General features: G+C 49.6%; 2 protein-coding genes across 15 annotated transcripts in view; one reads left to right on the plus strand and one right to left on the minus strand.

Moving 5' to 3' along the window:
• The window catches only part of TBCD (tubulin folding cofactor D), a 193,168-nt gene extending 191,008 nt beyond the window's left edge, over nucleotides 1–2,160 (plus strand). For all 4 annotated transcript variants that reach the window (XM_063080806.1, XM_063080807.1, XM_063080808.1 and 1 more), the window contains one exon: nucleotides 1,872–2,160. In XM_063080806.1, the coding sequence (XP_062936876.1) occupies nucleotides 1,872–1,886 (15 nt within the window). In that variant the 3' untranslated portion in view covers nucleotides 1,887–2,160. The remainder of the gene's footprint in view (nucleotides 1–1,871) is intronic.
• The window catches only part of B3GNTL1 (UDP-GlcNAc:betaGal beta-1,3-N-acetylglucosaminyltransferase like 1), a 143,673-nt gene that overhangs the window by 7,061 nt on the left and 111,625 nt on the right, over nucleotides 1–24,987 (minus strand). For 8 of the 11 annotated variants that reach the window (XM_063080813.1, XM_063080812.1, XM_063080811.1 and 5 more), the window contains 4 exons: nucleotides 20,042–20,166; nucleotides 10,130–10,265; nucleotides 9,951–10,019; nucleotides 9,417–9,491 (listed from right to left, as the gene is read on the minus strand). In XM_063080813.1, the coding sequence (XP_062936883.1) occupies nucleotides 9,417–9,491; nucleotides 9,951–10,019; nucleotides 10,130–10,265; nucleotides 20,042–20,166 (405 nt within the window). Of the gene's footprint in view, nucleotides 1–2,959; nucleotides 3,202–4,726; nucleotides 5,257–6,412; nucleotides 6,517–9,416; nucleotides 9,492–9,950; nucleotides 10,020–10,129; nucleotides 10,266–20,041; nucleotides 20,167–24,987 lie in introns of those variants that run through there. The other 3 variants (XM_063080818.1, XM_063080817.1, XM_063080816.1) reach the window with 3 other exon arrangements.

Consider the following 24,987-nt stretch of genomic DNA (forward strand, 5'->3'; position numbering starts at 1 on the left):
CGGAGAACTGAACCCTTGACCTTGGTGTTACAAGGCTGTGCTCCAACTGGCCAGCCCCATGTCTTGTAAGCTTTTGTAGAGAGCCAGACGTTGTGTATGAGGATTTGTTTTCCTGGCTGGGAGTTACTGTGTTTAATGTTTGCTGTAGCTGTGGGTTCTGGAAGCTTCCAATTTCTCTAGAATCCTTGTCCCCCCCCCCCCCCCCTTGACTTTGGGTTTCCCTGTGTCCCCCTCAGAGCCCAAGTCCTGCAGTTCTTTCAGCTGGAACCCATGGTTATTATGATGGAGCCCTGTTGGTGTGGTGGGAGGGAGAGCATCCTGCAACGTTCTAAGGAGCTCTCGGTCTGCAGCGGGCCTGTGCCTCGTCTTCAGCCTGCACGGTGCTTCCCCCAGAGCATCACTTGTCCCCTGCCCGTGTGGGCTCTGGCCACGGTGAAGTCCCCCAGTGTGACTGACGGTGGTTACACTTCATCATTCTGCTAAGGCCAGGAGGGAGTCCTTTTTAGTCTTCCCCAGGAACCCATCAGGAGAAGCACGTGAAGGTGTGGCACCCCTAAGGCTGTGGTCCTTTGTGTTTTCCTGTCTCTCCAGTTTCAGTGGGGGTGACCCCAGTTGTCTGATGGGTTTGAGAAAAGTGAATGATTTTCAGTTTGTGCGGCTGGGAGCGATGCTGTGGCGTTGACGTGGCTGCTGCGTTGCTGGTTATGCTGAAGGCTCCTCCCAGCGGCCGGCTGTGCTTTCCGCCCCTTACTCCGCCAGCTCCTGAGAAGATCGTGCTGTGGGTTTCTCAATCTCAGTGAGGCAGTGGGAAGCTGCGGTGCTTGGTGCTTGCGTGTTTAAGTGTGTGACATCTTCCTAGTGGGCCAACCATCACTTTGAAGTATTCATGATGATCTGTGATGATGCTTCGTGCCTTGAGGTCTTGGTCTGACGTTACTCTAGCTACACTGGAGTTTTTGGGTAGTGTTTGTATAGTATGTCTTTTTCTCTTCTGCTGTTTTACTTCAAACTTCTGTATGTAAATGTGTCTTTTATGAGCAGTATAAAGTCAGGTCTTACCTTTTTTTGATTCAGTCTAACAGTCTTTATTACTTGGAGCCCCCTGTCCACTTATATTGAATGTGTCATTGCTGATTTGGGTTTGCATCTACCATCTGTGTTTTCTATTTGACCCTCCTGTGTAATGTTTCTTTTCTCCTTGTCTCATTTGGATCAAGTAAAAGTTTTTTATTTATTTCATTTCCTCTTCGGTTAACTTGCTGTTACAGTTTTCTTGTTCTTCTGTCAGTGACTGCCCTAGAGACATTTTCAAAATTTTATTGCTTTCTGAAAGCATCAGGCATAGCCTGGCACTCCTTGGCCTGTCTCCGTTGCTGAGCTTCTCTCTGGACATTAGGGTCTCCAGCTGCCAGGGCCTCCTGGAGTGGAGCAGATGTGTCCTGTGTATTCTCCGTTGGGCACGTGTAATCTAGACGTCATTTCTGAGAAGATTTTTGTGTTTGCCTCCCCTCTGGTGCTGTGCCGCAACCAGATACATGGGAGATGGTGAGGACAGGCTGTGCGTCATGATGTGGTCTCACCTGTCTCCTCTGTGTAAAGGCTGAACTTAGCATCAAACCTGTGAACTAAATGTGCCTTTTACATTCTTATTAGGAAAGTTATCAAACACGCGTCCTCTCCTGCCCCCAGAGGCAGCACTGCTGCGTGGTGGTGCCCTTTTGAGGCTGAGGTCACGTCAGCTCGTGTCGGTGCACCATGTGGCTCAGGCTCCCGGGTGTTGGGGAAATGGCACAGCCGGAGTTTCCTGCACCCACGTCTGTTCGAGTCCTCATACAGGGGCCCAGTGTGACCCTGCTGTGTTTCTTCTGCAGCCTGGCACCCGCTGAGTCTGGTCCTGGGAGCTGAGCCTTCACGCCTGCCCAGCAGGGACTTGCTGTTCCCAGGGGAGGAGGAGCTGGACGCCGATGGTCAACAAAGAACAGCTGGTCCACGGTGCTTCCATCCATCCAAAGGGTGGTGCTGGCTGGGGTGTTTGGGGTTGGGACTTGAGGGCATCACCAGATGGTAGCTTTTCCTCACGTGTGCCTGCGCTCTAGTGACCTGGGGTGTCCATGCTTCTGCCTTTATTTAAACCCAAACGTACTTCCTATAAAATCATGTTCCCACCATTGTCTGTCTCTGAGGCTGATGTGTGGGAGGGTGACTGACTGCCCAGGGAAAACTGGAGGTCCCGGGTTGTGGCCCTGCTCCTCCTGCAGTGGGTCAGGCCTGGCTCTGCCCAGTCGAGGCCACCAATGTGCATGTTTTTAGCTGAGAGAGGTCCGTTTTGATCAGCCGGTCAAATCATGCAAGGCCCAGAGGATGGCTGAGCAGGTGCCGTTCCTGGGCCCATCTGCAGGGTGGGGCGGTTGTCCTCCCACCTGCACCTATGTGAGTGTGGTGAGAGACAGGCGTGCAGCCCCGCAGCCCCACAAATGTCTGCTGTGAGGGATCGTCAGAATCCAGTGTGTGTTCTTCTAGGATAACATGGGCAATGTCCCAACTGACTTGCTCATTCTTGAGAAGACGGTACCTTTTTCTTCTAACGATAGGCAGTGCAGAGTATACACTTGTTTCCTAAGCAAAGGGTGGTAGGCTGCTTTTGGCCCCACGTGTCTGAGTTCATGCTGACCTATCCTAAAGCCAGCTGAGGTTGACGTGTGTAAAAAGTTCATGGCTTTTACAACTCACATCTACCTGCCCCCCACCCCTTGCTACGCTCACAGGGGCTTGGGGTGCAGGACTAGCCCTGCTAGTGCCTAAGAAGCCACATGTGTAGCCAGTCACAGAGGCCTGAGGGGTTGGGTGGGCAGCCCTGTGCTTGCTGTTGAGAGCAGAGGGAGTAGCGTGCTTTGTGTGGACTGGGCTGGCTCTTCTGCCTGCTTCTGGTGGAGTTGAGGTCTGGACACACACAGGCAGGCAGGCAGGCACAGAACTGGGAGGTGTTCGCATCTGAGGTGAAACCGTTGTGCTTCTCATTTATGATGTCATCAGGGCCACAAGCCCAGCTCAGGCCATGGTAGGAGACTTGGGCTTGACACAGGGGTGCTACACTGCTGCCTTCATTAGCAATTGCTATTTAGGGCCTGGGTTAAGCCACCAAACCTGCTGGAAATTTTTGACTTCTTCGTGCTAGACCTCGTGGCCAATAATCTTTACCCGCTAAAAGAGAAAGCACTGGATGACATTTGTGACATTTTTAAAAATTTCATTCAAGCCTTAACACATGCCTCCCTCTCGAACTAAGTGGTGAGCTTTCTGTTCTGGATAAAAGGTCAGCACTGAGCCCCTGGCCTGCCTGAGGCCATGTGGTGAAGGGTCCTAGATGGCCAGGCCCAGCCTTGGCCACACATGGCCATGTGGGGACAGGCTTGGTGCCTATGGTGTCTGTCAGGTGCAGAACTGGGGCACCTTCCTGCTCATGGTTCACAGAGCTCCTGCTGGCCCAGGATGGTGCTGCATTTGGAGGGGAGCAAGTGGTTTTTGAGAAGAAAGAACGAACTGTTATTACAAAAACCACAAGAGATTCCAAAGAAATGGCACTTTAAGACATGGAGACAGGTAGGTGCACCACACAGCCCTGTTGGTGACACTGGATGTTCAATGCTGGCCTAACGCTACAACCCCAGGAAAGTTGGGTTGTGCCACAGGCCAGCTGCCTCTGCCACACCAGGTTCCAGCCATCACCACTGCTGTTTCTCTCCAGAGACCCGGTGGCCTGGAACACCCTCCTCTGATTTCTGGAGCCCACTTGGGTCCAGGTGATGGAATTTGGTAGGGAGCCCCTTCCTCTCACATCTTACATGAGAGCCAGGAGCAGACAGCAGCAATGGGACAGTGTGCTGGCATGCTGTAACTAATGTGCCCAACGGCAGACAAAGAGCACACTCGTGGCTTCAGAAGTGGAACAAGCTTTGTGAGTTTGAAGAGCAGCAAGAAGCCAGTGTGCCTGGAACAGAATGTGCAGGGGGGCCTGGCAGGGGCTGTGTGTGCCCATAACCACGTTCTAGCCACAAACCAGGGACCTCGGAGATCCTGAGGGTTTCTGGTGAGTCCTAGAGTCTAACCCTGAAGTTTTGTTTTGATAGCAGAAAGGGGGATAGGATATAAGGCCCAGGGCCAAATCTAATAGGAGACCCTCACCTAAAGCTGGGGCCCTAAAGAGCTGTATCCTCGGTGATGAGAACTAAATCCTCCTCAAAGAAAGGAACAGCAGCAGCACTCAGTGACCTTAACACTACCTGTGTGATACCCAAAACTCCCAAAGTGAAAAAGCTGATTAAACTGGACCAGGGGCGGGAGAAGCAAATATAAAACCTTTCTGGAAGGATGCAGGCTGGTTTCTACAGAGGGAATGAAAACACACAAACACCAGGCATCACAGCAAGACTCAACTGAATCCCAAAAGACTGAAGGCAGTGGTAATACCAGGCCCAAAATATAAAATGAATACCTTTTTGAAAACTAAAGAGCTAGAAATTGTAAAGAAGAGATTAGGAAAAAAGAAACAGTGCTTAGAAATGAAAAATATAAGAAGTGACATTAAAAGCTTAATGTATGGAATGAAAAAACAACTAGACACAGCTGAAGAATTAGAGAACCAGAGGATCTGAAATTATCCAGAGAGACACTGGAAAAATATGAAAGCAGCATTCAAGAGGCACTGAAGAGTCTCACCTGTGTACAGTTGGGGGTCTCAGAAGGAGATGGTGCACATATTTCATCCTTGTTGATATGCAACATCCCCGGATACAGAAGCCTAACAATCCCAAACAAGATGACAAGAGCCCGGACCTACACACGCCACATGAAACTGCGGAACTGTTAGAAGATGTGGGGAGAGGAGCAACCACCACCTTCCCAGCAGCACTGGAGTTGATCTTTATTATACTGACAGAAAATAACTGTCATCTTGGTTGAACTGTATACCTCATATAACCATCATTCAAGAAAGAAAACAAAATAAAGTCATTCATATAAAAGTAAGCATTTCTAATGCACGGTTGTTTTCTCAATCTTCACACTGATATTTAGGGCTGGATCATCCCTTGTGGTGGTGGCTGCTCTGTGCGTGGTAGCATGGTTAGCAATATCCTGGATGCCAGTAGCCTTCCCCCTTCCCAGTTGTGACAACAGAAAACATCTCCAGGCATTGGCCAGGTGTCTCCCAGGGGTAATTTTGTCCCTGGTTAAGAACCACTGCTCTGGTGGATAAACCTGAGGCAGAAGGAAAATGATTCTAGTTGGAGAATGCTGAGCAAAGAAAGCAGCAGATAAAAAAGGATGGCTGGATGGATTTTTTTAGAGCATGTAGAATTTCTTCAAACAATACATATAAATCAGGGGCAGAGCTAGTGACTGGATTTAAAGCATCTCAAGTCCTCCTATTCTCTGGAACAGAGTACAGATAATTAAACTGTCAGCTTGGCTAAGTATGCATGTTGACATATTCAGGGTCACCACAAAGAGTTAATATATAGAGAACATAACTTCTACACTGGGACAAAATGGAGTAAGAAAAAAATGCAAGAATGGCAAGAAAAAAAGGACAGGCTGCAAAATAAAACATTAGAAATAAATATTCTAGCATACACTAAGTATAAATGGATTAAATTCTCCAGTTGAATGACAAAGATTATTAGAATGGATAAAATATAGCTACATGCATTTACAAGTGATACACCTAAAACAAAGCCATAGATAGTCAAAAGATACACCAAATACAAAGAAAGCTGGCCCAGCATCACTAAGAGAGGAGTACTTATATAATATTTTTAAAAAGTTAAGGCAATTAGTGTTGTCAGAGAGAACTTACATGCCGATTAAAGGTTCAACTCAACAGGTAGAAATTTTCCCACATGTACCTAGTAACACAGTCTCACAATATGTTTAAGCAAGAATTCAAGAGGAAATTGATCTACCCCCAGTGTATTTTATTGAAGTTGATACATTTGATGTAAAATTAGTAAGGATTTGGTGGAAAAACAAAGAAAAGCTTGAACTAATGGAAAAGTGTAGAGTGTAGAATTCAAATGTGCATGTTCATATTACATATTCTCAAACTTGAATAATAGATGCTTGTTTTTTAAAAAATGGTTTTAAAAGAAATAATGAAAACTATAAAATATCTAATGAAAGTTAATAAAATTCTAAATCACAACAGGTGGAATTCAGCTGAAGTGGTGCTCAAGTGATTCTGAAGCCTGGAATTATATATATTAGAGAAGAAAGGCTGAAAATTAATGAGCTAAACATGATGTAGGAAGTTAGAATAAACCTAAAGAGAATAACTGTAAGAGCAGAATTTATGAAAGGGAACTGATGCATGATAAAGAGGTTTGACAGCCCAAATGGTGCTTCAGTGAAGACCTACCTGGGAGTGGCTGCCATGGTCCGTCAGCTGAAGTGTAGGAAGTCCCGGCCCTCCTGCAGGTTCAGAGACCTCAGGTTCTCCTCAAATGCACCCCCTGTGAGGTCCTGTTGGGGGAGCAACAGATCCAGCTTGATAGGGCTACTGCAGAGCCTTCCACGGGGGCTGGGGGTTTGGGGTTGCCTGTCAGGTGTTCTACTGTGACCTGCCCCTCTGCTAATAGGGGAGAGGCTGGAAGGAGACTGAAGGCCAGAGGTCAGCAGCCAGGGCTGCTTGTACACAGGTCTTGTTGGTCAGCAGTGGCAATGGGGTGGGGGGTGGGGGCTCAGGGATTGAAATGAAACTCTAATGGGCACTCTCCCGACCCCCGACTGTCCCTGGAGCCTCCATGCACCCCTCTCCCCCAGCCCCCGCCCATCTGCAGGGACCAGGGGTGGGAGGAGGCCCCTCGAACAGAAACTGCCTCTCAGAAACACTAGCTGGCCACCCTCTCTGATCCCTCCTGTCACCTCCACCCCGAGGCAGAGCAGCAGCTGTGATCCCGGGCCCCAAATGCTTCACCTCGTCCTGTATGTTGGCCTCAGCCAGACCCCCTAACCCCAATCCTGACTGTCCTGCTCAGGGCACAGGAGGTTTCCAGAAATGCCTGCAAGGTGAGGGCAGGTGGGCAGGCTCCTGGGTCTACCCCTCAGCTCCGCGCCTGCCACCCAGGCCGCCTCTGGCTTCAAGAGGACAGGGCCCAGCACAAGTGGACACATGCCCTGGGCCTCTGGCAGGATGCGGGAGGGACCCCGCTGTTCCCATCAGCGTCATCTGCCTGTCCTTGGGCCCAGTGCGGGGACTCAGCCTGGCTGTGCCAGAATCCACCGCTGCTCCTATTCTCATATTACTGCTGTTATTACTGAACTCTGGCTAGAAATATGTGAATGAAAAACACCCTACCTGAAAAATACCTGAAGTTCCCACACTCTGTCCTCTAGCTGCTGTCCACCCCAAACCCATTCTTCCCTCATTTCCCTGCTCCTAAACTTTGCAGAGGAAACACGCCTGGGTTCAGGGGCCAGCCCCCGTGGGCTGCAGCTGCTGGAGACAGTGGCCTGTGTCCCGCCTATGCATCCTCCCACGACACCCTACTGCACAGCCCAGGCCGGCTACCCATCCATTGCTGTCCTCCCTGGCGACCTTGCTGTGTGCACAGCCCACCTGCCCCCCACCCTGAGCCAACAGGGGTCAGGGCTGGCCAGGCGGCCACCTGGATCCATGGGAGCTCAAAGGACAGCGACCACTGACCCCCCCCACCCTCTGGTCAGGCCTCAGTGCCACCACTGTGGGAGCTGGTGATGGGCTCAGGGATCGGCTGTGTTTTCTCTTGGTAGATGTTTGGAATTTTTGATTATGTATATTTATTTTTTTTTGGTGGCTAGCTGGTACGGAGATCCGAAGAGAAACCCTTAAACTAGGAATGAAAGGGAACTTCCTCCTCCGGGTAAAAGACATTTACAAAAATAAGCAGGCGAATGACTCGCCCCCACATCCAGTGAGGAGGTCTTCAGAAGCAAGGCTGGCCGGGGTTGCAGGAGGGGAAGGACAGGCGGATGCGTCGATGTCTACCACGAGACCCAAGCTGGGGGAACAAGGAACAGTTACAGCGGCCGGCAGCGTCAGACCCACACCGAGCCCCCGTCATGTCTCTGTGCCAGCAACAGGCGGATGATGCAGCTCGGGACAGACGCGTGCATCAGGGTGAGAGCCTCCGAGGGGCCAGGAACGGAGTGAGATGGGTGGGGCCGTCTGCAGTCGGTTCTCCCATGGTCATGGAGTCAGTCTGTGCCGAGCACGTTCCCATCAGGGATTTCTGGGGAACCATCGGGCAGAGCTCAAGACAGTGAGGCAGCGCCGAGGTGCAGCCCACGGGTGTGGCCCGGCAGGACACCCCGGAGGGTGCGGAGCAGGGCAGTGGGGAGAGGAAGCTGACCCTCCCCTGCCCAAGACACCGTCACTGTAGGTGAACTGTGGGCTCAGATGCAAGAAGGGACACAGTTTCACACAAGACCTGTACTCTCTGACCAAGGGCAGGACCTTCCTACACAGCACACAAGGTGTTCGTCATAAAAGTCAGCAAATACCACTGCGTTAAAAGTACGTTCTGGAAGAGCCTGTGCAAAGGGAAGTTTTAAAAGCCATAGAAAGACAGGTGGAGCGAAGAGAAGAGTGCCACAGACTCCTCGTGGGACACGGTGTGTGAGAGAAGTGGGCGGAGCAATGTTTTCAAAGCAGTGACAGAAAAAACGACCAACCTAGAATTCTGTTCACAGCAAAGTAGATCTCAAAAATAAAAGCAAAATAAAGATTTTTAAAACATATACAAAAGCTGGAGAAGATGTGCCACATGCTCGACTGGCCAAGGACCAGTGTCCAGAGTGCATCAGGATCGCCTAAAATATGAAAAAAGGACCAATGACCAACAGATGGGCTCAGCCCTCGTGACATGCCTCAGCCCTGAGCAGGGAGCCTGGCGTCCTGCGTCCAGAGCACATGGGGGTGAGAACAGGCCTGAGGCTCCCAGTGCCACTGAGGGGCCGGAGCTGGTGGGTCCTATGGGTGGGAGTTCTCAGTGGCCCCGTGGTCACTGCACTTATGGGCATGCAGACCCCACGGTGTTCACGTATCTCATCACACTGACGACAGCACTGGACGAGGACCCGGTGCTCAGATCTGGCACTTTGCAAGTTCCTGGTAAACGTTCGCTTTATGAAGAGTTTAAAGGCAGAAATGGGACCAGCCTGATGAGGGCCTCTGGGCACGCCTGCTCTTCCCCTAAGACCCCTGGCAGCCCCTGTCCTCCCACTCCTGTGCAGGCCACTAGGTGGTGGCCACTCCTGCTGTCCCAGCCCACAGTGCTGTGGTGGAGGGGGATGAGCTGTGGCTGTGTGTCCCCACGTCCACGATGACACAGCCGGGCTGCTGTGGCAGAACCCAAGCCCCCCATGCTGCAGCCGACACTCACCAGCTTCACGCAGATGACAAAGGGTGGCCGGGCGGCTCGGAAGTGCAGAATGGGAACACAGGGCTTGGGCCTCTCCTGAGGGAGGGGAGGCGGTGTCAGCCCCGTGCCAAGGTGCTTGTTACAGGAGACAGAAGGCCCCTTGTGGTGTGCAACAGCCATGAGCATCTGCTTACGTGCGTGATGCACATGGAGCTGCAGATGTTGAGGACAGACAGCTGGACCTGCCCCATCCCCTGCCTTACAGCCACCTGCAGAACTAGCCAGGGTGGGCCGACCTCAAGGTCCAGACCCGCAACGAACATGCAGGAGCACCTCCCCCAGGGAATGGGCTCCCTGGGCCCTGGAGACCCCAAGGAGTGGGGCGGGAGGTAGGCTGCATCTGCTGGGGGGACCCAGGTGGACTCTTAGGGAGGAAGGCTCAGGCAGTCCACTCAGCCCAGCAATGGCGGTGTGGGGGAACCCGTGCGGGTGCCCAAGGCTCACCCTCCCTGTAGGGGCACCCTGGGGCTCCTGTGACGTGGCCCCCCCCCAGACCTGGGAGTCCTCGTAGCAGTAGACGCCCTTCCTGATCTTGTTCTCGTCGACGTCACAGAAGGCAACCACCTGGGGGACAAGCACAGGCCGGCAGCTCAGACAGGCCAGTTCTTTGCTGCTGGGTGGGGGGAAGGGGTGGGGCTGGGGGACAGAAGGATGGGGATGGGGGCAGGGCCCACCTTGTGCCGGCTGGCAGCAGTCAGGCTGCGGTACAGCCTGCGCCCCTGCCTACCCGCGTTCCAGATGGTGAAGGCCTCCCACTGGGGCAGGGCCCGCTCTTCTAGGAAGTGGACACGGTGGGCCCAAATGGTTGTCCTGTGGCAGAAGAGAAGCGTAGCTGGCACTGGCTGGGTGTGTGGGCTCCTGCACTGCCTCACCCAACCTCCTGGCCCTGGTGCACACACACGGGCAGCGTCCACTCAGATACCAGGCCCAGAAGCCTGAGGAAGACGCAACCGCCCTGCTGTCAGGCTGCCTGCCAAGAAATTTTTGTCTATAAGGAAAGGTTGTGCTCTGTCCCATAAAATCGTAGCGTCTACACCTGCCCTGGTAGCAGAAACCTCTGATTTCCCCCTTGGACCCTCGTCCGAGCTCTTTCTGCCCTGCTGTGACGGGCAAGCTCCGTCCTCCAGGCAGCCACGTCCACGCTCCTGCAGCCCCTCCTGGGATGGGGTTCCTTCTTACACCCTGTGTGCGCTGCCCAGACCCTGCCTCAGCATGATGTCCAGGTGGCCTGTGTGTGGGCACCTCTCTCTGTCTCGATACCCCATGCATCTGAGTCACACTGTAGGCCCACACCAGACCCCTGAATAGCCCAGAAGGCATCCAGGATGTCTGCAAATTGCTGCAACACAGCCCATCCAGGGGTTCAGTGTGTTGAATGTGGTGCCCATATCCCTACCTGTTGAGTTCTCGTGACACCTGCATGTTCCAAATGCCCCCAAGCACCTCGAAGAGCTGTGTCCACTAGTAACTTCCCCCGTGCTGGGTTTGGGCCATGCCTTGCTGTGTGTGTGTTGGGGGGGAAGGGGCCACGGCCGGGCCCCAGGGCAAGGCACTGACACATTTTCAGTCTTGGTCTGGGCAGGTTTTGGCTGTTTGGCACTTCTTGCTGCCTTATCCTCCCACCTTGCATTTTAAACTTAAACTTTTTTTTTTTTTTTTGGTCCGTTTTTTTTTTGTGTATGTGTGACTGGTAAGGGGACCACAACCCTTGGCCTGGGCGTCACCTGCACCGCGCTCAGCGAGCGAGCGCACCGGCCATCCCTATATAGGATCCGAACCCGCGGCCGGAGCGCCACTGTGCTCCCAGCGCCACACTCTCCCGAGTGAGCCACGGGGCCAGCCCTAAACTTAAACATTTTTTTTTTTTTAAGTTTTATTTTGTCGATATACATTGTGGCTGATTATTGCTCCCCATCACCAAAACCTCCCTCCCTTCTCCCTCCCCCACTCCCCCCCAACAATGTCCTTTCTGTTTGCTTGTCGTATCAACTTCAAGTAGTTGTGGTTGTTATATCTTCTTCCCCCCCCCCCCGGTTTTTGTGTGTGTGTGTGTGTGTGTGTGTGTGTGTGTGTGTGAATTTATATATTAATTTTAAACAAACATTTTAATCAGAGCTGTGGTGCTGAGCTGTGGGAGTTTCGGTGGGGATTCCCCAGTGAAGCTGGGGCTCACGTGGGTGAGTAACCTCCTAACCCTGGGCTCTGGCCAATCCCTTTCATGGCCATTGAGCGCTTCATTTCCAAGAGAAACGCACACGAAACCTGCTCCATTGGCAACAGCCAAGAAAATGCAATTTCCAGGAACAGAAGAACCATGAACTTCACACAATTTAGTTTTAACACACTGACGAAATCCTTAGCAGCTCCATTTAAGAAAGGTGGAAAATGCAGGGTGCGGTAGTCCTGGAGACGATCTGGATGTGAGGAAGCAACATGGGAGGTAAGTGGGGAACGCGGGGTGTTCTGGGTGGGGCAGGAGCAGGACATGCCCCTCAGGGGTCCCTGGCAAGCAGAGGGACATGCTCAACGCCCCAGGCCCTGCCCCGACAACTCCTGGGGAGTGAGCTCACCCCCACAAGGTGGGGGGTGACGGTTCTAGGTGAAGCAGATGTGAAGGAGCTTCCGGCACAGGCTGGCCAGCCGACCCCTGACCTGCTCCTGACCCTGGGGCACCCCCGCTTGTCTAGACACCCTTGCAGGTGACCAGCTCTGTGGCAGCCCATTCCCTGTCCAGCCTTGTCCAGGCTGGGCTCAGGACAGTGAGGGGGCCATCCTGTTCCCTCTGCAGCTCAGACCCACACCCCCAGGAAGGTCCTGCCTGGAGAGCTCCTCACCCTCACCCAGTCTTCCCTTCTGCAGCCGCCTGGTCCACAGGGAGACACTAGTCCCAGTCAGGGTCCCCAGGGCAGCCCCCGAAGTAGGGAGTGTGCATGCTGTGTGTGTGTGTGCCGTGAGTGCACATGTGTGCATGTATGCATGTGCACTGGAGTGGACACATGTGCGTGTGGGTGCACGTGTGCAAGGACTGCTCCTACAGAGAACTGCCTGAGACTCACCCACGAGATGATGTGGTTTATGACAGGTTTATGGTGTCCTGTCCACGAACAGGCTGGGTCCGTCTGGCATCCCTGTGGGGAGACACCCTCATCCTACCACCCACAAAATCAGTTCGTAGGGACTGTGGGTCTAAACATGAAAGGAAAACAATCAAGATGCCAGAAGAAAAAAGACCTCTGTGACCTTAGGGTTGGCACGGAAAGTGTTGCCATCCAGGATAACAATGCCTCTGCTTGTCCCAGACGTGGCATCCTCCCAGGACCAGAGTCCAGAGTGAGCACACGACCCAGCCTTGCCTCAGCAGCCTTGCCTGAGCTTTCTTGGGCCGTCCCTGACCTGAGAGTATTGGCACAGTGTAAGAAGATAAGATTTGGAAACAGCCATCTGTATTTTGAGCAGTAAAAGCACTTCTTGCAGCTGGCATGTTTCTCCCTGGGTGTCCCATTTTTCATTTTTTAGTTCTTATTCGCCACACCAGAAGGCAGCAGTCCCAGGAGGCGGGAGAGGCGGCATTGGGGTGCTGGCTGGCGGCAGGACTGGGGTGTTCCCCTCAGCCAGGAGAAGAGGGCGTGAGAACTCCGTCAGCATTGTCTGTGACAGCAGATGTGAGAAGAGCCATCACCAAGAGGACATGCACGTCGGCAGCGTGGTGCCATGTGGCTTTGGAGAAGGATGATCCATCTTCAGTCCGTTTGTGCGGCTGTCACAGGACACCTGAAGCCTAGTCACTCACAAGCAGCATGTTTGTCACGGCTCGATCCAGGGGCTGGAGCTGTGGCATCCCGTGACCAGCTCCATCTCTCCTCCCAATGGTGCCTTGTTGCTGCATCCTCCGGAGGGGACACTGTGGTGTCCTTGCATGGCGGGAGGGGAAAAGGGCCCGAGCCAGTCTCTCTAGCCCTGTTATGAGGCACTAACCCATTCATGAGGACAGAGCTCTCATGACTTCATCACCTGTCACGATGCCCACCTCTTAATTCTGCCACAGTGGTGCGTCCACATGTGAATTTTGGGAGATAGTCTGAACACAGCACTATCGACAGGAGAGTGTGCAGGAGCCACACACTACCACATGGCGGTGAAGACAGACAACCCATCGCAGGAGGATGTGCCATCAAGCGGCTGCGATGAGGGGCGGAGAAAACACAGAGGGACACAACTGCAGTCACATGTCGCACAGTGACATTTCAGTCAACGACGCACCACATACACAACACACAATGGTGGTCCCGCAAGACGATAACGGAGCTGAAAAATTCCCACCACCTAGTGACCTCAGGTGTAAGATCCAGCGCGACGCATGTCACTGTGGTGGTGCTGGCGTAAACACACCTACTACAGAGCACATGCAGGAGGGGTGCCCGGCTTACCCACGAGTGACCCTCCCTAAGGCGCTCAGACCTTTAAGACAGGAAGCCGAGCAGACACACTAGGTCTGACCCCACGTGCAAGCGTGGTTGTCAACCTTAGAACTCTTACTTTTTTCAGTGGTCCCCACCTGTCCCCATAGCAGGATAACAGTGGGCAGCATTGAGCTAACACTCCGAGTGTCTGCCGAGTGCCAGGCACAACGCTACCTGCAATCTGGGGGGTGGAGGTGTTCTACTCCCCACTTAACAGATGGGGACAGTGAGGCACAGAGAGAATTGGTGGCATAATTAGAGGGCCAGTTCGGGTGACAGGAAAGCCACCGCTGCTCCTTTCATGACACACTTTTGTGCAACCACAAAATTGCCTGTGGATGCATTTCTCAGAATGTGTTCCTGTTGTTAAGGGACACATGACTGTATAATGTGGAGCAAAAAATTAACCCTTGCAGAAAGAATACAGGCCATATGATATTATTTACATATTTTAAAACAGGTAAAGCTTATTGTTTAGAGAGACACATACATATGGTAAAAGTATAAAGAAATGGATGAAATGATAAACACCAGGTTTACAGGGACAGGTAATGTTTAATTTCTTAAAGACATTATCCCTTTATGTCTAAAGTACTTAATAGAAAAAACTTGCTAAATGGTATAAATGCTGACCATTCTCAATTTAAAAAGAACGGACAGAATCGGGGAGTGCTCTCCAGCTGAGGACTTGGAGAGAAAATGTGAGCCAGTCCCGCCTCTGCAAGCCTGCGGTTATAATTAGAGCTCATTACCGGTGAGGCTGCCCCTCAGCTCACGGTCTTCTAATCCGACACAAGCTCACATTAGATCACTTCTTTTGTGTGGTGGGTGGCAAAACCTCGTGCTGAAGAACAGCTTTATCCCATGCAGGCAGGATGACATCGTGCGGCACAGCCTGTGGCCCACTGCCTGGCTTCCTCCCAGAAACGCTGCACCCGCCGCACTGGCCCAGGCAGTGCTTGCCACCCAGGGCGACTGGGTTTCTCAGATGAGTACAGGAACGGCCATGCGCACACAAAACTCCCTCCACGCAGTCTCAGGTGCACACTGAGTTGGGCGCACACTAGGTGACCCCTCAGGATGACGGTGGAAGGGTTTCCAGACTTCACAGCATCTCACGGTCCCACCAAATGATTTCCAGTCCTGAAAGCACCTGGCTCTATTTACAGATGGCGGGGGAGGGGCGACTTCCCTGGAGAAACACTTGTCAGACATTTAAAACATTTTAAATTAAGGTATGATTTACATAGAGGGAAGGAGCTTAAGTGTACAGGTTGGTGGGTCCAGAGAAAGAAGATATCCATGTAACCCACCCCTCTCCCAAGGCACAGAGCACTCCCAGCACCCCAGGTCCCTCCCCCAGAGGAAACCGTGCTGCGAACATCCACCGCCATGGTCTGGTTTCGCCTGTTGGAGAACTTCATGTCAACGGAAGCCTACGGCATGTCACGTACGCGTCCAAGTCTGGCTTCTTGCACTACCATGTCTTTATATTAGTCCATGTTCTTGCAGGTGTCGGCAGTTTGTTTCCTTTTATTGCTGCGGAGCATTCCATGCAGCAGTTTATCCATCCATCTATGGATGAACATCTGGGTTGTTACCAGTTCTTGGCTATTATCAATAGTGATATGTGGAAGAATGTTTTCATCTCTCTTGGATAAACACCAATAAGCAGAATTACTGGGTCATAAGGCAGGTATCAGTTTGATTAATAAAAAAATACCAAACAGTTTTCTAAGAAAAGATGTACCGCTTTACACCGCTGAGAACAATCTGTGAGCGTTCTGCTAGTTCCACATCCTTGCCCACATCTGGAATTGCCAGACGTTCATTTTAGCCATTCTCGTGGTGTGCGTTGGTTTTAAATTGTGTGTCTCTGATACTGATAATCATGAATACTTTTTCATTTGCTTGTTGACTATTTATATATATCTTGCTTTTTGAAATGTCATGTCTGTTCAAGTATTCTGCCTATTTTTATTGGATTGTTTGACTTTTTATTATTGGGTTGTAAGGGTCCTTTATAGAATACTAGTCCTTTGTTAAATATAAGAATTATGAATATTTTCTCCTAGTCTGTGGTTGCCTATTCATTTTCCTAATGGTGTCTTTTTACAAGCAAAAGTTTTTAGTTTTGATGAAATCCAATTTATCAACTTCTCAATGTTTAATGATTCTAATGTCCTCTATAACAAATTTTTGCCAGTCCCAAAGTCATGAAGATACTCCCTGATGTTTTCTTCCAGATGCTTTATAGTTCTACCTCCTTTTATACTTATATCTAAGATACATCTTAAATTAACTTTTCCATATGGTGTGAGATAGGACTTGAGATTCATTTTTTGTCCATATGGATATCTGGTTGTTCCATTTATTGAAAATATTTTCCTTTCTCCATTGAGTGATTTTGGAGACTTTGTTGAAAAATCAATTGATTGTGTGAATCTATTCCTGGCTTCTCTATTCTCTTTCTTTGATATGTTTGTCTGTCTTTTATGCTATTGCTACATTTTCCTGATTGCTGTAGCTTTAGGGTAAGTCTGAAAATCAGACATTCTGAGTCCTCAAATTTTGTTCTTTTCTAGATTGTTTAGGCCATTCTGGGTTTTTTGCATTTCCATGTGGATTTTAGAATCAGATTATCAATTTCTACAATGAAGTCTGCTCGGACTTTTATTGGAATGTGCTGAACCTGCAGATCAATGTTGGGATGACTGACATGTTAATGACACTTTGTCTCCCAATCTATGGAGGTGGCGTAGTTCTCCATCCGCAAGTCCCCTTTAAATTCTATCAGCAATTTGTTTTGCAGTTTTTAGTGTAGAGGACACACACATACTTGTTAAATTTGCCTGTGTACTAAGATACACAGGTAAGTTTACTGTGTGTGTCTCTCTCTATATATAACTGAACTTGCATTCTGGAAAACTTGCTAAATTATTGGCTGTTTTCCTGTGAAACACAATCATGCTACCTACAAATGATGATAGTTTTACTTCCACTTCCTAATGTCTATGTATTTTTTTCTTTTTATCTTATTGTACTGCCTCCAACAAAATGATAAACAGATGTGGGGAGAGCAGACGTCACTGCCTTGCTCCTGATCTTAGGGGGTAAGCGTTCAGTCTTTCATTATTAAGCATGAGGTTAGTTGTAATTTTTGGTAGATGTTAGACTGAGAGAGTTCCCTTCTAATGTTAGTTTGCTGAGATTTAAAAAAATAAATAAACAGGTATTAAATTTTGTCAAATGCTTTTTCTGAATCGAATGGGTTAATTTTTCTCCTTTATTCAGTTAATGTAGTAAAACATTAAGACTGATTTTTGAATGTTAAACCAGACTTGTATTTGTGATGTATTATCATTTCATATATACTGCTGTGATCGATTTGCTAATTCTTTGTGAGCGATTTTTGCATCTATTTGCATGAGAGATACTGGACTGTAATTTAATTTTCTTGTAACGGTCTTGTGGCATGCCAGTATCAGTGTCACACTGTTTTAATGCAGTGAGCTGAGTTCCTTCTTAATACCCGACACATCTCTCTCCTCCTCTATTTTCTGGAAGAATTTATGTAAGATTGGTACTGCTCCTTCCTTAGATCTTTGAGTACAATATGGCTTGGCTTTTCTTTGTGGGAGGTTAAGTTACTACTATAACTTTAAATTATTATTTATTCTTTATTTTTGGCAGCTGGCTGGTATGGGGATCTGAACTCCTGACCTCGGTGTGATAAGGTGGTATTTATTCTTTAAATGTCTGTAGGATCTGTAGTGATGACCCCTTTTTCATTCCCAATATTGATAATGCCACATTTTCTTTCCTTTTTAAAATCAATTTTGTTAGAGGTTTATCAATTTCATTGATTTTTATTTCAAACAACCAATTATTGGTTTTGCTGATTTTCTCTTACTGATTTTCTACTTTCAATTTCATCTCCTACTCTTCTTTCTTTCCTTCTATTTACTTGATGTTTACTTTACTATTGCTTTAGTAATTTTATTATGTTTTTCCCAGTTTTAGGTTCAAGTAACTTTTAAAGATGAGACTTAGATAATTGCTCAGTTTCCTCTTTTATAAGCTTTCAAAGGCATAAAATTACACTGTAAACCGTGTTAGCTAAAGTCCACAAATTTTGACACATTGTTTTAATTGTCATTAATTTTTTTCTAATTTCCTTTGTGAGTTTTTCCTTGACTGTTTAATTTTCAAATATTTTGGATTTTCAAGATGTCTTATTTCTAATTTTATTGTGTGATTGCTATAAATTGTTTGTGTTCCCCCAAATTCATATGTTGAAATCCTAACACCCAAATGATAGGAGTTGGGGCCTTTGGTAGGTGATTAGTGCCCTTATAAAAGAGACCCTGGAGACACCATTGCCCCCTCTGCCATGTGAGGACACAGCAAGATGACACTATCTTTGAACCAAGAAGTGGCTCTCACCAGACACTGAATCTGCCACGCCTCGATCTTGATCTTCCAGTCTCCAGAAATGTGAGAAGCAAATTTCTGTTGCTTATAAGCCACGCAGTCTGTGGTATCCTGCTACGGCAGCCTGAACGGACCAATACTGCGGTCACAAAAATACCTTCTACGATTTTAATCACTTAAAATTTGTTAAGACTTGTCTTATAGCTCAAAATATTGTGTATCTTGGACTTGAAAAGAATGTGTGTTCTGCAGTTAAATGGCCATAAAGTCATTAATTAGTGCTGTTCAAATCTTCTTTATCATTACAATTTTGTTCCCTATTACTTCTTTCAATTACTGAGACAAGAGTGTTAAAATCTCTAACTGTAATTGTAAATTTATCTTTTTCTCCCATTATCTGTCAGTTTTCGCTTCATGTGTTTTGAGCCTCTGTTACTAGGGGCTTGTATTCCCAAGGTGTGTAAGTCACACCAGCATAGTCAGGTTCGTGACAACAAACTCCCCACAATGATTCTCCTCCAAAGTTACTGCATTGCCATTCAGATTTAACAAAATGCAGGAGGAAATACCAAGGCAAGTTCTTTTGTTTAAAGTTGGAAAAATAAAGCAGCTAGGTTTTAATGTTGAATAGCACATGTGCAAAATTTCAAGACCACCACACAACACGGCTGCTGTGATCTGTGATCCCCACAGCCTGCACACCCCGACTATGATGATGGGTGCTACGTCCCCCAGCAATGATGGCGGAGGACACCACCCTCTCTTGTGACAGTGGACATTAGATCTCCTGGGAGATTCTCAGTTGAGCCATAACCATGCAGCGAGTCTCAACCACGTCCAGACAAGATCAGAGTGGACACAAACGCAGGACCTGCATCGAGTGCCTCACGGTGAGAAGACCCCACGGCCCTTCCTCCCAGCACCCATGGGGCCAAGACAAACACCCTGCAGTGGACAGAGAGGCACGAAGGGCACACACGCAGTGCAGGCAGCCGACATGTCTGTGTCACACACACACAGTGTTCAAGCTGGAGAATTACCAATACGCCCCTTCTTTTCTTCACCTGAATTCCCATCCCTCTGCCCTCGCTCCTAGAGCAGGTGCCTTGAGTGCGCCCCACATCTCAGGCTGGTGGCCTAGGAGAGCCAGGGCCGAGCCCACGTGGGCTGTGCCCGAGGGGAAGCGGGAGAGAGGGTGTCAGCTGGGCCCCCTTCGCCCAGGCGAGGCCTGTCCTCCTTCACTGTGAGGTCCTGTGTGGAGGACGAGGCTCGGCCGCCGTCCACAGTAGTCCCTGTCGTCTATGGACAAGGCGCCCCTGCTCCAGACCTGTCATCCCGAGATGTTTACAGGCCTCACTTTGAGGGTCATGTCTGGTTAAGGCAAGTGAGAGCAACTTGGAAAGGACAGCCAGCACGCAGGTCTTACAAAAGAGAGAGAATGGATGTCTGGCCTTCATCCTAGTGCCTTCCAGACCTGCTTGGGCAATGCCCTCCCTGTGCGAACACCATGGCGCGCTGTGCACCCTCACGTACGCTGTATCCCCATCTCCCACCAGGCTCCAGGTCTTGTGGCACAGCCCTGACCGTGCCACCTGGGTCTGTCCCTCGATCCTGTGCTGTGGCCCCGCCAGCACCTCCCACACATTCCTGGGCCTCCCCTGGAGTTCCCAGAGCCTGAGGGGTCCCACTTACTCGAGGATGGAGTGTGTGGCAGCGTGCAGGTGGTAGCGGTAGAGATGGAGGCTCTGGTCCACGCGGACGACCCCGCCGCCCTTCCTGAGGTGCTCGTAGAAGAACAGCAGGTCCTCCGGCACACCCTGCGTGGGCGAGAGAAGCAGGGAGCGTGCTCCAAACGTGTTGCACGTGCACTTCAGGTGATCAGAAACCTGTGAAAAGGCTTTTGTTGCTGAGAAACAAGTTCAGAGACTCAGCAGCGACATGGGCGCTGGCCAGACACACTGAGGGAACAGAGATGGGCACACATAGGCTGGGGAGGGTGGACAGCAGGGGCTGGGCACGAAAGGGCATCTGTGTTCTTGGTTCTACCCTGAATTCCACCTTGTCGGGAAGAAAAGGTCTGGGGTAGTGACACAGGACCACAGGCAGCTGAGGAGTGAAGGCTGGGATGGGTCAAGGTCTGCAGGGCCTGCGACTCCTGCATGACTGTCTGCCCCTCCTCCTCTCCTTCACATCCCACCAGAGGCCACGGCCCTGACTTCGGTCTTGGCTGAAGGTGGGGGTGAAGTGGGGGATCCCTGGCTGGGAAGGGCGTCCTGCTGAAGGCTGGCATTTGGCCACAAGCTGGTCCAGGGATGGCCAGTCTCAGTCCCCAAAACAGGTGCTGACTCAGGCTCCCTCTGCTTTCTTAAGCCCAGACGTGGAAACTGAGCACGTGGAAGGTGTGGAGTCGTTCACATTCTTGGTTCTCAACAGGAGGTCACCAGGGCTGGGGAGCCTGTGCTCTGATGGGACCTGGGATACCGTCACTCCAAGTAAGGGCGGGTTTTCCCAGAGCCTCTTCTCTGGCCAGCACCAGAAGCTCAGGTCATCGAAGGCCTGAGAATGTCATGGCCTGCACTGTGTCCTGGTGGTCCCAGCACCTTGTTGGCTCAGCCACTGAGCTGGCGGACAGTGCTGTGGCTCTGTATCCAAAAAGACACACAGCTCTTTACTTTCAGGGCCTTCCAGATTGCACAGTACGTGGCTGGTCTCTGAGGTCAAGGATGTCCTGACAGAGCCTAGTGGCTGATGGACAACTGCTCACGTCCATGGGTCCACGGTCTCCCTCAGGTCCTCTGCCTCTTGGCACAAAAGCAGCTCCTCACGAGCTAGATGGCCTGTCTGCATCTGGGTCTCAGTGGGGCTGGGAGATGCCTGCTGGAGCCGGGGTCAGCCCAGCATGGCCCTCGGACTCTCAAGACAATTTAACAGCGAGGGCAGCCAGCATATTGCATGAAAAGTGCGAGCACCACACCCAGGAGGCCACTGACCTTGCTCCCAAAGTCAGCACTGAAACGCTGTGGTTAATGCCAGGCCTGCCCGCCACAGACATCTCTGAGCCACCCAGACCCAGATCGTGGTCATGGAGTTTGTACATGACTTTGTTTTATGGGATCTGAAAGGTCACCCTACAAGCTGCAATGACAAAGCAGGCTCATCTAAGGAAATGATCCATAACACAAAAATCTGCAAGTTCCAAGACAGTCTCATTAACAACGCAGAAAAATCATGAACACACTCCTTTCCAATGTTAGAGCAATGATTAAGTAAATGAGAATTACAGGTACTTGATGGAATACTACACAACAATTAAAACAGCTCTTACAAAGACAGTGATGACAAGAAAAGACTTATAACAAATGCTAAGTTAAAACAGGTGTCAAAAACCATGTTTATAGTTCTGCTAAGTTTATCCACAGTAAAATAAAGGCCGAGGAACCATATACAGAGAGGACAGCTGTGGGAACCAGGCTCACGGGTAATTTAGGGTCAAGGTCAAGGTTTCTGTTGTGTGGTCGTTACCACATTTGCCTCACTCAGGTAATTTAGTTATTCTTTCATTTTTCTCATTTTCTGCTTTTCCAAAGTCAAAGAGCATGTTGGAGTTCTAAGCCATTGCAGTTTAGGAAGAGGAAACACTGCTATTGTCTCTTCTCATGACCAGGAGGAACTCAACCCTTGGGATTTCCTTATTTTCTGGCCAAAAAAAGAAAGTGAGAATTCAGTCAAAGGAGGCACCAGGTGGTTCTCTGTTCCCCACAAGGAGGGGAGGACAGGCCCCGGCTCAGGAAGCCAGGGGCAGCGGGCTCCGTCCCACCCACTCTCTCCCCGACCTCAGCTTCACTCCAGGTTCACTCGCCCGCCCGCGTGGCAGCTGCCACATCTCAGGGACCTGCAGTGCTGCCCTCACCTCTCCCCCGATCTGACTGGCCAGCCTCCCCTGCAGGTGCCGCTCGTGAAGAGCCTGCAACTCCTGGAGCGGGGTGGGTGCCCCCTTGGCCAGGCCACAGTGGGAGGAAGAGGTGTCACAGCGTAGAAAAGAGTCAAGGAAGACATTCAGGTAACTGAGGAAACATGGTCACCTAAACACAAATCTTTCCACACATCCTCCAAAAAATGCACACATCAATAGGGACAGATAGAACCACAGGACCATCAACAAGCAGATGCAGAGAGGACTGGTGGCCCAGAGGCTCTGGGGAGGCTGGGACCCTGCAGGACACAAGTAAACAGAAATCCCAAAGACATACACACACTCCTTTCTGGCTCCTTCCCGGATACAAACACCCAGGAAGAACCTGCACTTCACGGCACGGTGACAGCAGGGGGCGACCCTGAGCTAGGAATCCAAGTCTGTCCTCACATGCACACCCTGAAGTCGTCTGCATAAACCCTGAACACGGGACCCAAACACTTCCAAGGATGAAAATGCAACCCTGCCCCCCACAATAACAACAAACCTCCCAAACCATGAAACGTAAAAATCCCTGTAAATAACCCTCCAAGATGAATTACACATCCTCAAAGCGGGGTGGGGGTGGGGTGGAGCAGAGACCCATCCTGAAGCAGAAACTCCATGACTAAGTGCAAAATTGGATCCAAAAAGGGGGGAAGACGTAAAAAGAGACTGAAGAGTGCTTGGCTGGGGCCGGGGGTGGGTGTGAGGATAAGGCGTGACTGCTCACAGGCACAGGGACTCTTTTTGGGGGTAAAATGTTCTAACATTAGATTGTCACGAGGGTTGTACATCCCTGTAAATTTGCTAATAAGTACATTGAAGTGCACACTTTTAGAGGTGAATCGTATGGTATGTGAATAATACCTCAATGAAGCTCTTAAATAAAATTGGTTGGCCAAACTCAAAACTGAAATATAAAAAAGATAAATTTATATAAGAAATGAAAACTAAATTACAAGGTCCTCAAGAGAAAATAGATTTAAATAAAAATTCAAGAAGGGACATTGAAAATAGGAAAATAACCAAGAAAGTGAAAATTATATAATAAAAGTAAAAAAGGTTAGAAAGAAAGCTGTTAAAGTGGGAGACAAAGAAAACCTAACCAATGTACAACTGGAGTCTTTATAACAAAAATGAAACCACAGAACACAGCTAATAAGCCAAGAAGACCTTCCACACCTAAAAGGAGATCTGGTTCTATACAGTGAAAAGTCCCATCAGATCAACTTTAAGACAAATCCTAGTGAAACTGGTCCAGGACTTTAACAATAAAAGTAATTCTCAGAGCCTTCAGGTAAAAGGGCCACTTGACTTAGAAAGGCAAGGGAATTCGCGAGCATGAGACTTCTCAGAAGCAACACACAAAATGGGCTGCACAGAACAGAACAGAACTTGTGGGAGCCTTGAGGAAAGAGTGAGCCAGGATTTCCTGTACGTCCAAACCCTCCCTCGCGCAGCAGGGCTCTAGAAACATTCTGAATGTGCACATCTCTGGCAATACCATAGCTCTTCAGACCAGAGGACCTGCAGCAAAAGCTGTGACAGGCAGAGTTGACTGTATGGAACTGTAGGTCCAAGACTGCAGAGAGAGGGACCAGGGTGGCAGACTGATGTCTCGATGTTTATCTTCTGACATAAACAGAAACAGTGCAGCAAAAAATGGAAGAGAAGGGAAAGGGAAAAAGGAAAACAGAATAATCTCATTGTTGTATTAGCAATAGAAGGGAGTCAAAATAGCTTTAAAAATGAAACAAAAACAAACAAAAAAACCCAACCAGACCATAAAAGCTTTAATAAAAGAACATGGATTTAAAGGTATTAAAAAAGGGTTAAGTACAGAGATAACCACTAGAACAAAATACAAGCCTTCTTCAATACCCAAAGAAATTTTAAAATGTAGGAGTAGGTAATGGCTTCCAGCTTTCGCTGGCTGAGTGGCAGACCCCTTCAGAGCACTGCACACGACATGGAGCACCAGGAGAGGTGTGGCAGGGTGTGGAGGGAGGGGACAGAACAGGTAGAACAGGGATTGAAACCCAGCCCTACTGCTCTCAAGAGCCTTGGGACAGAATGTGAGAAAAACAGCAACTGGAAGTGAGGGGATCCCACAACAGAGAGACCAGAAATGGGAAGAAATATTCACAAAGTATTTTACAAAGAGCTCAGACAATTCAGCGGTGAGAAAACAACCCACTTAAAAACGGGCCAGAGATTTGGACAATTCACAAAATCACATACACAACAGCCAGTGATCACGAGAAACCATTCACCACCCATCATCCTGGAAATGCAAATTAGAAATACAATAAGAAGCCATAGAACTCCAACCAGAATGGCTAAAATTAAAGACATGGACACCCCTGGTGGCTGGCAAGGGTCTGAGTGATGTGGCCTCCCGCACAGCTTGCCCTCCTTCAGAGAAAGGTGCAGCTTGTCATACAAAACCAAACATGCACCTGTTCTCACAGCAACTCCAGCCCTAGGTATTTACCCTGCAGACATGAGAACACATCTAAAAAGTGCCTGTTGTGCTGGGTGGTAGTTTTTCTAGGAGCAGCTTGCTCCTGTGGTGGAGATGAGTCTCTACAAGACCCACCCTCAAGCCTGTCCTGAGCCAGGAAGAGTCTTACTTTACATCGCCAGGCAGTGGACGTATCTACCAAACGCTGGGAGCTGTGCC

The sequence above is a fragment of the Cynocephalus volans genome, chromosome 16 (assembly GCF_027409185.1).
Source record: "Cynocephalus volans isolate mCynVol1 chromosome 16, mCynVol1.pri, whole genome shotgun sequence".
Classification (NCBI taxonomy): domain Eukaryota; kingdom Metazoa; phylum Chordata; class Mammalia; order Dermoptera; family Cynocephalidae; genus Cynocephalus; species Cynocephalus volans.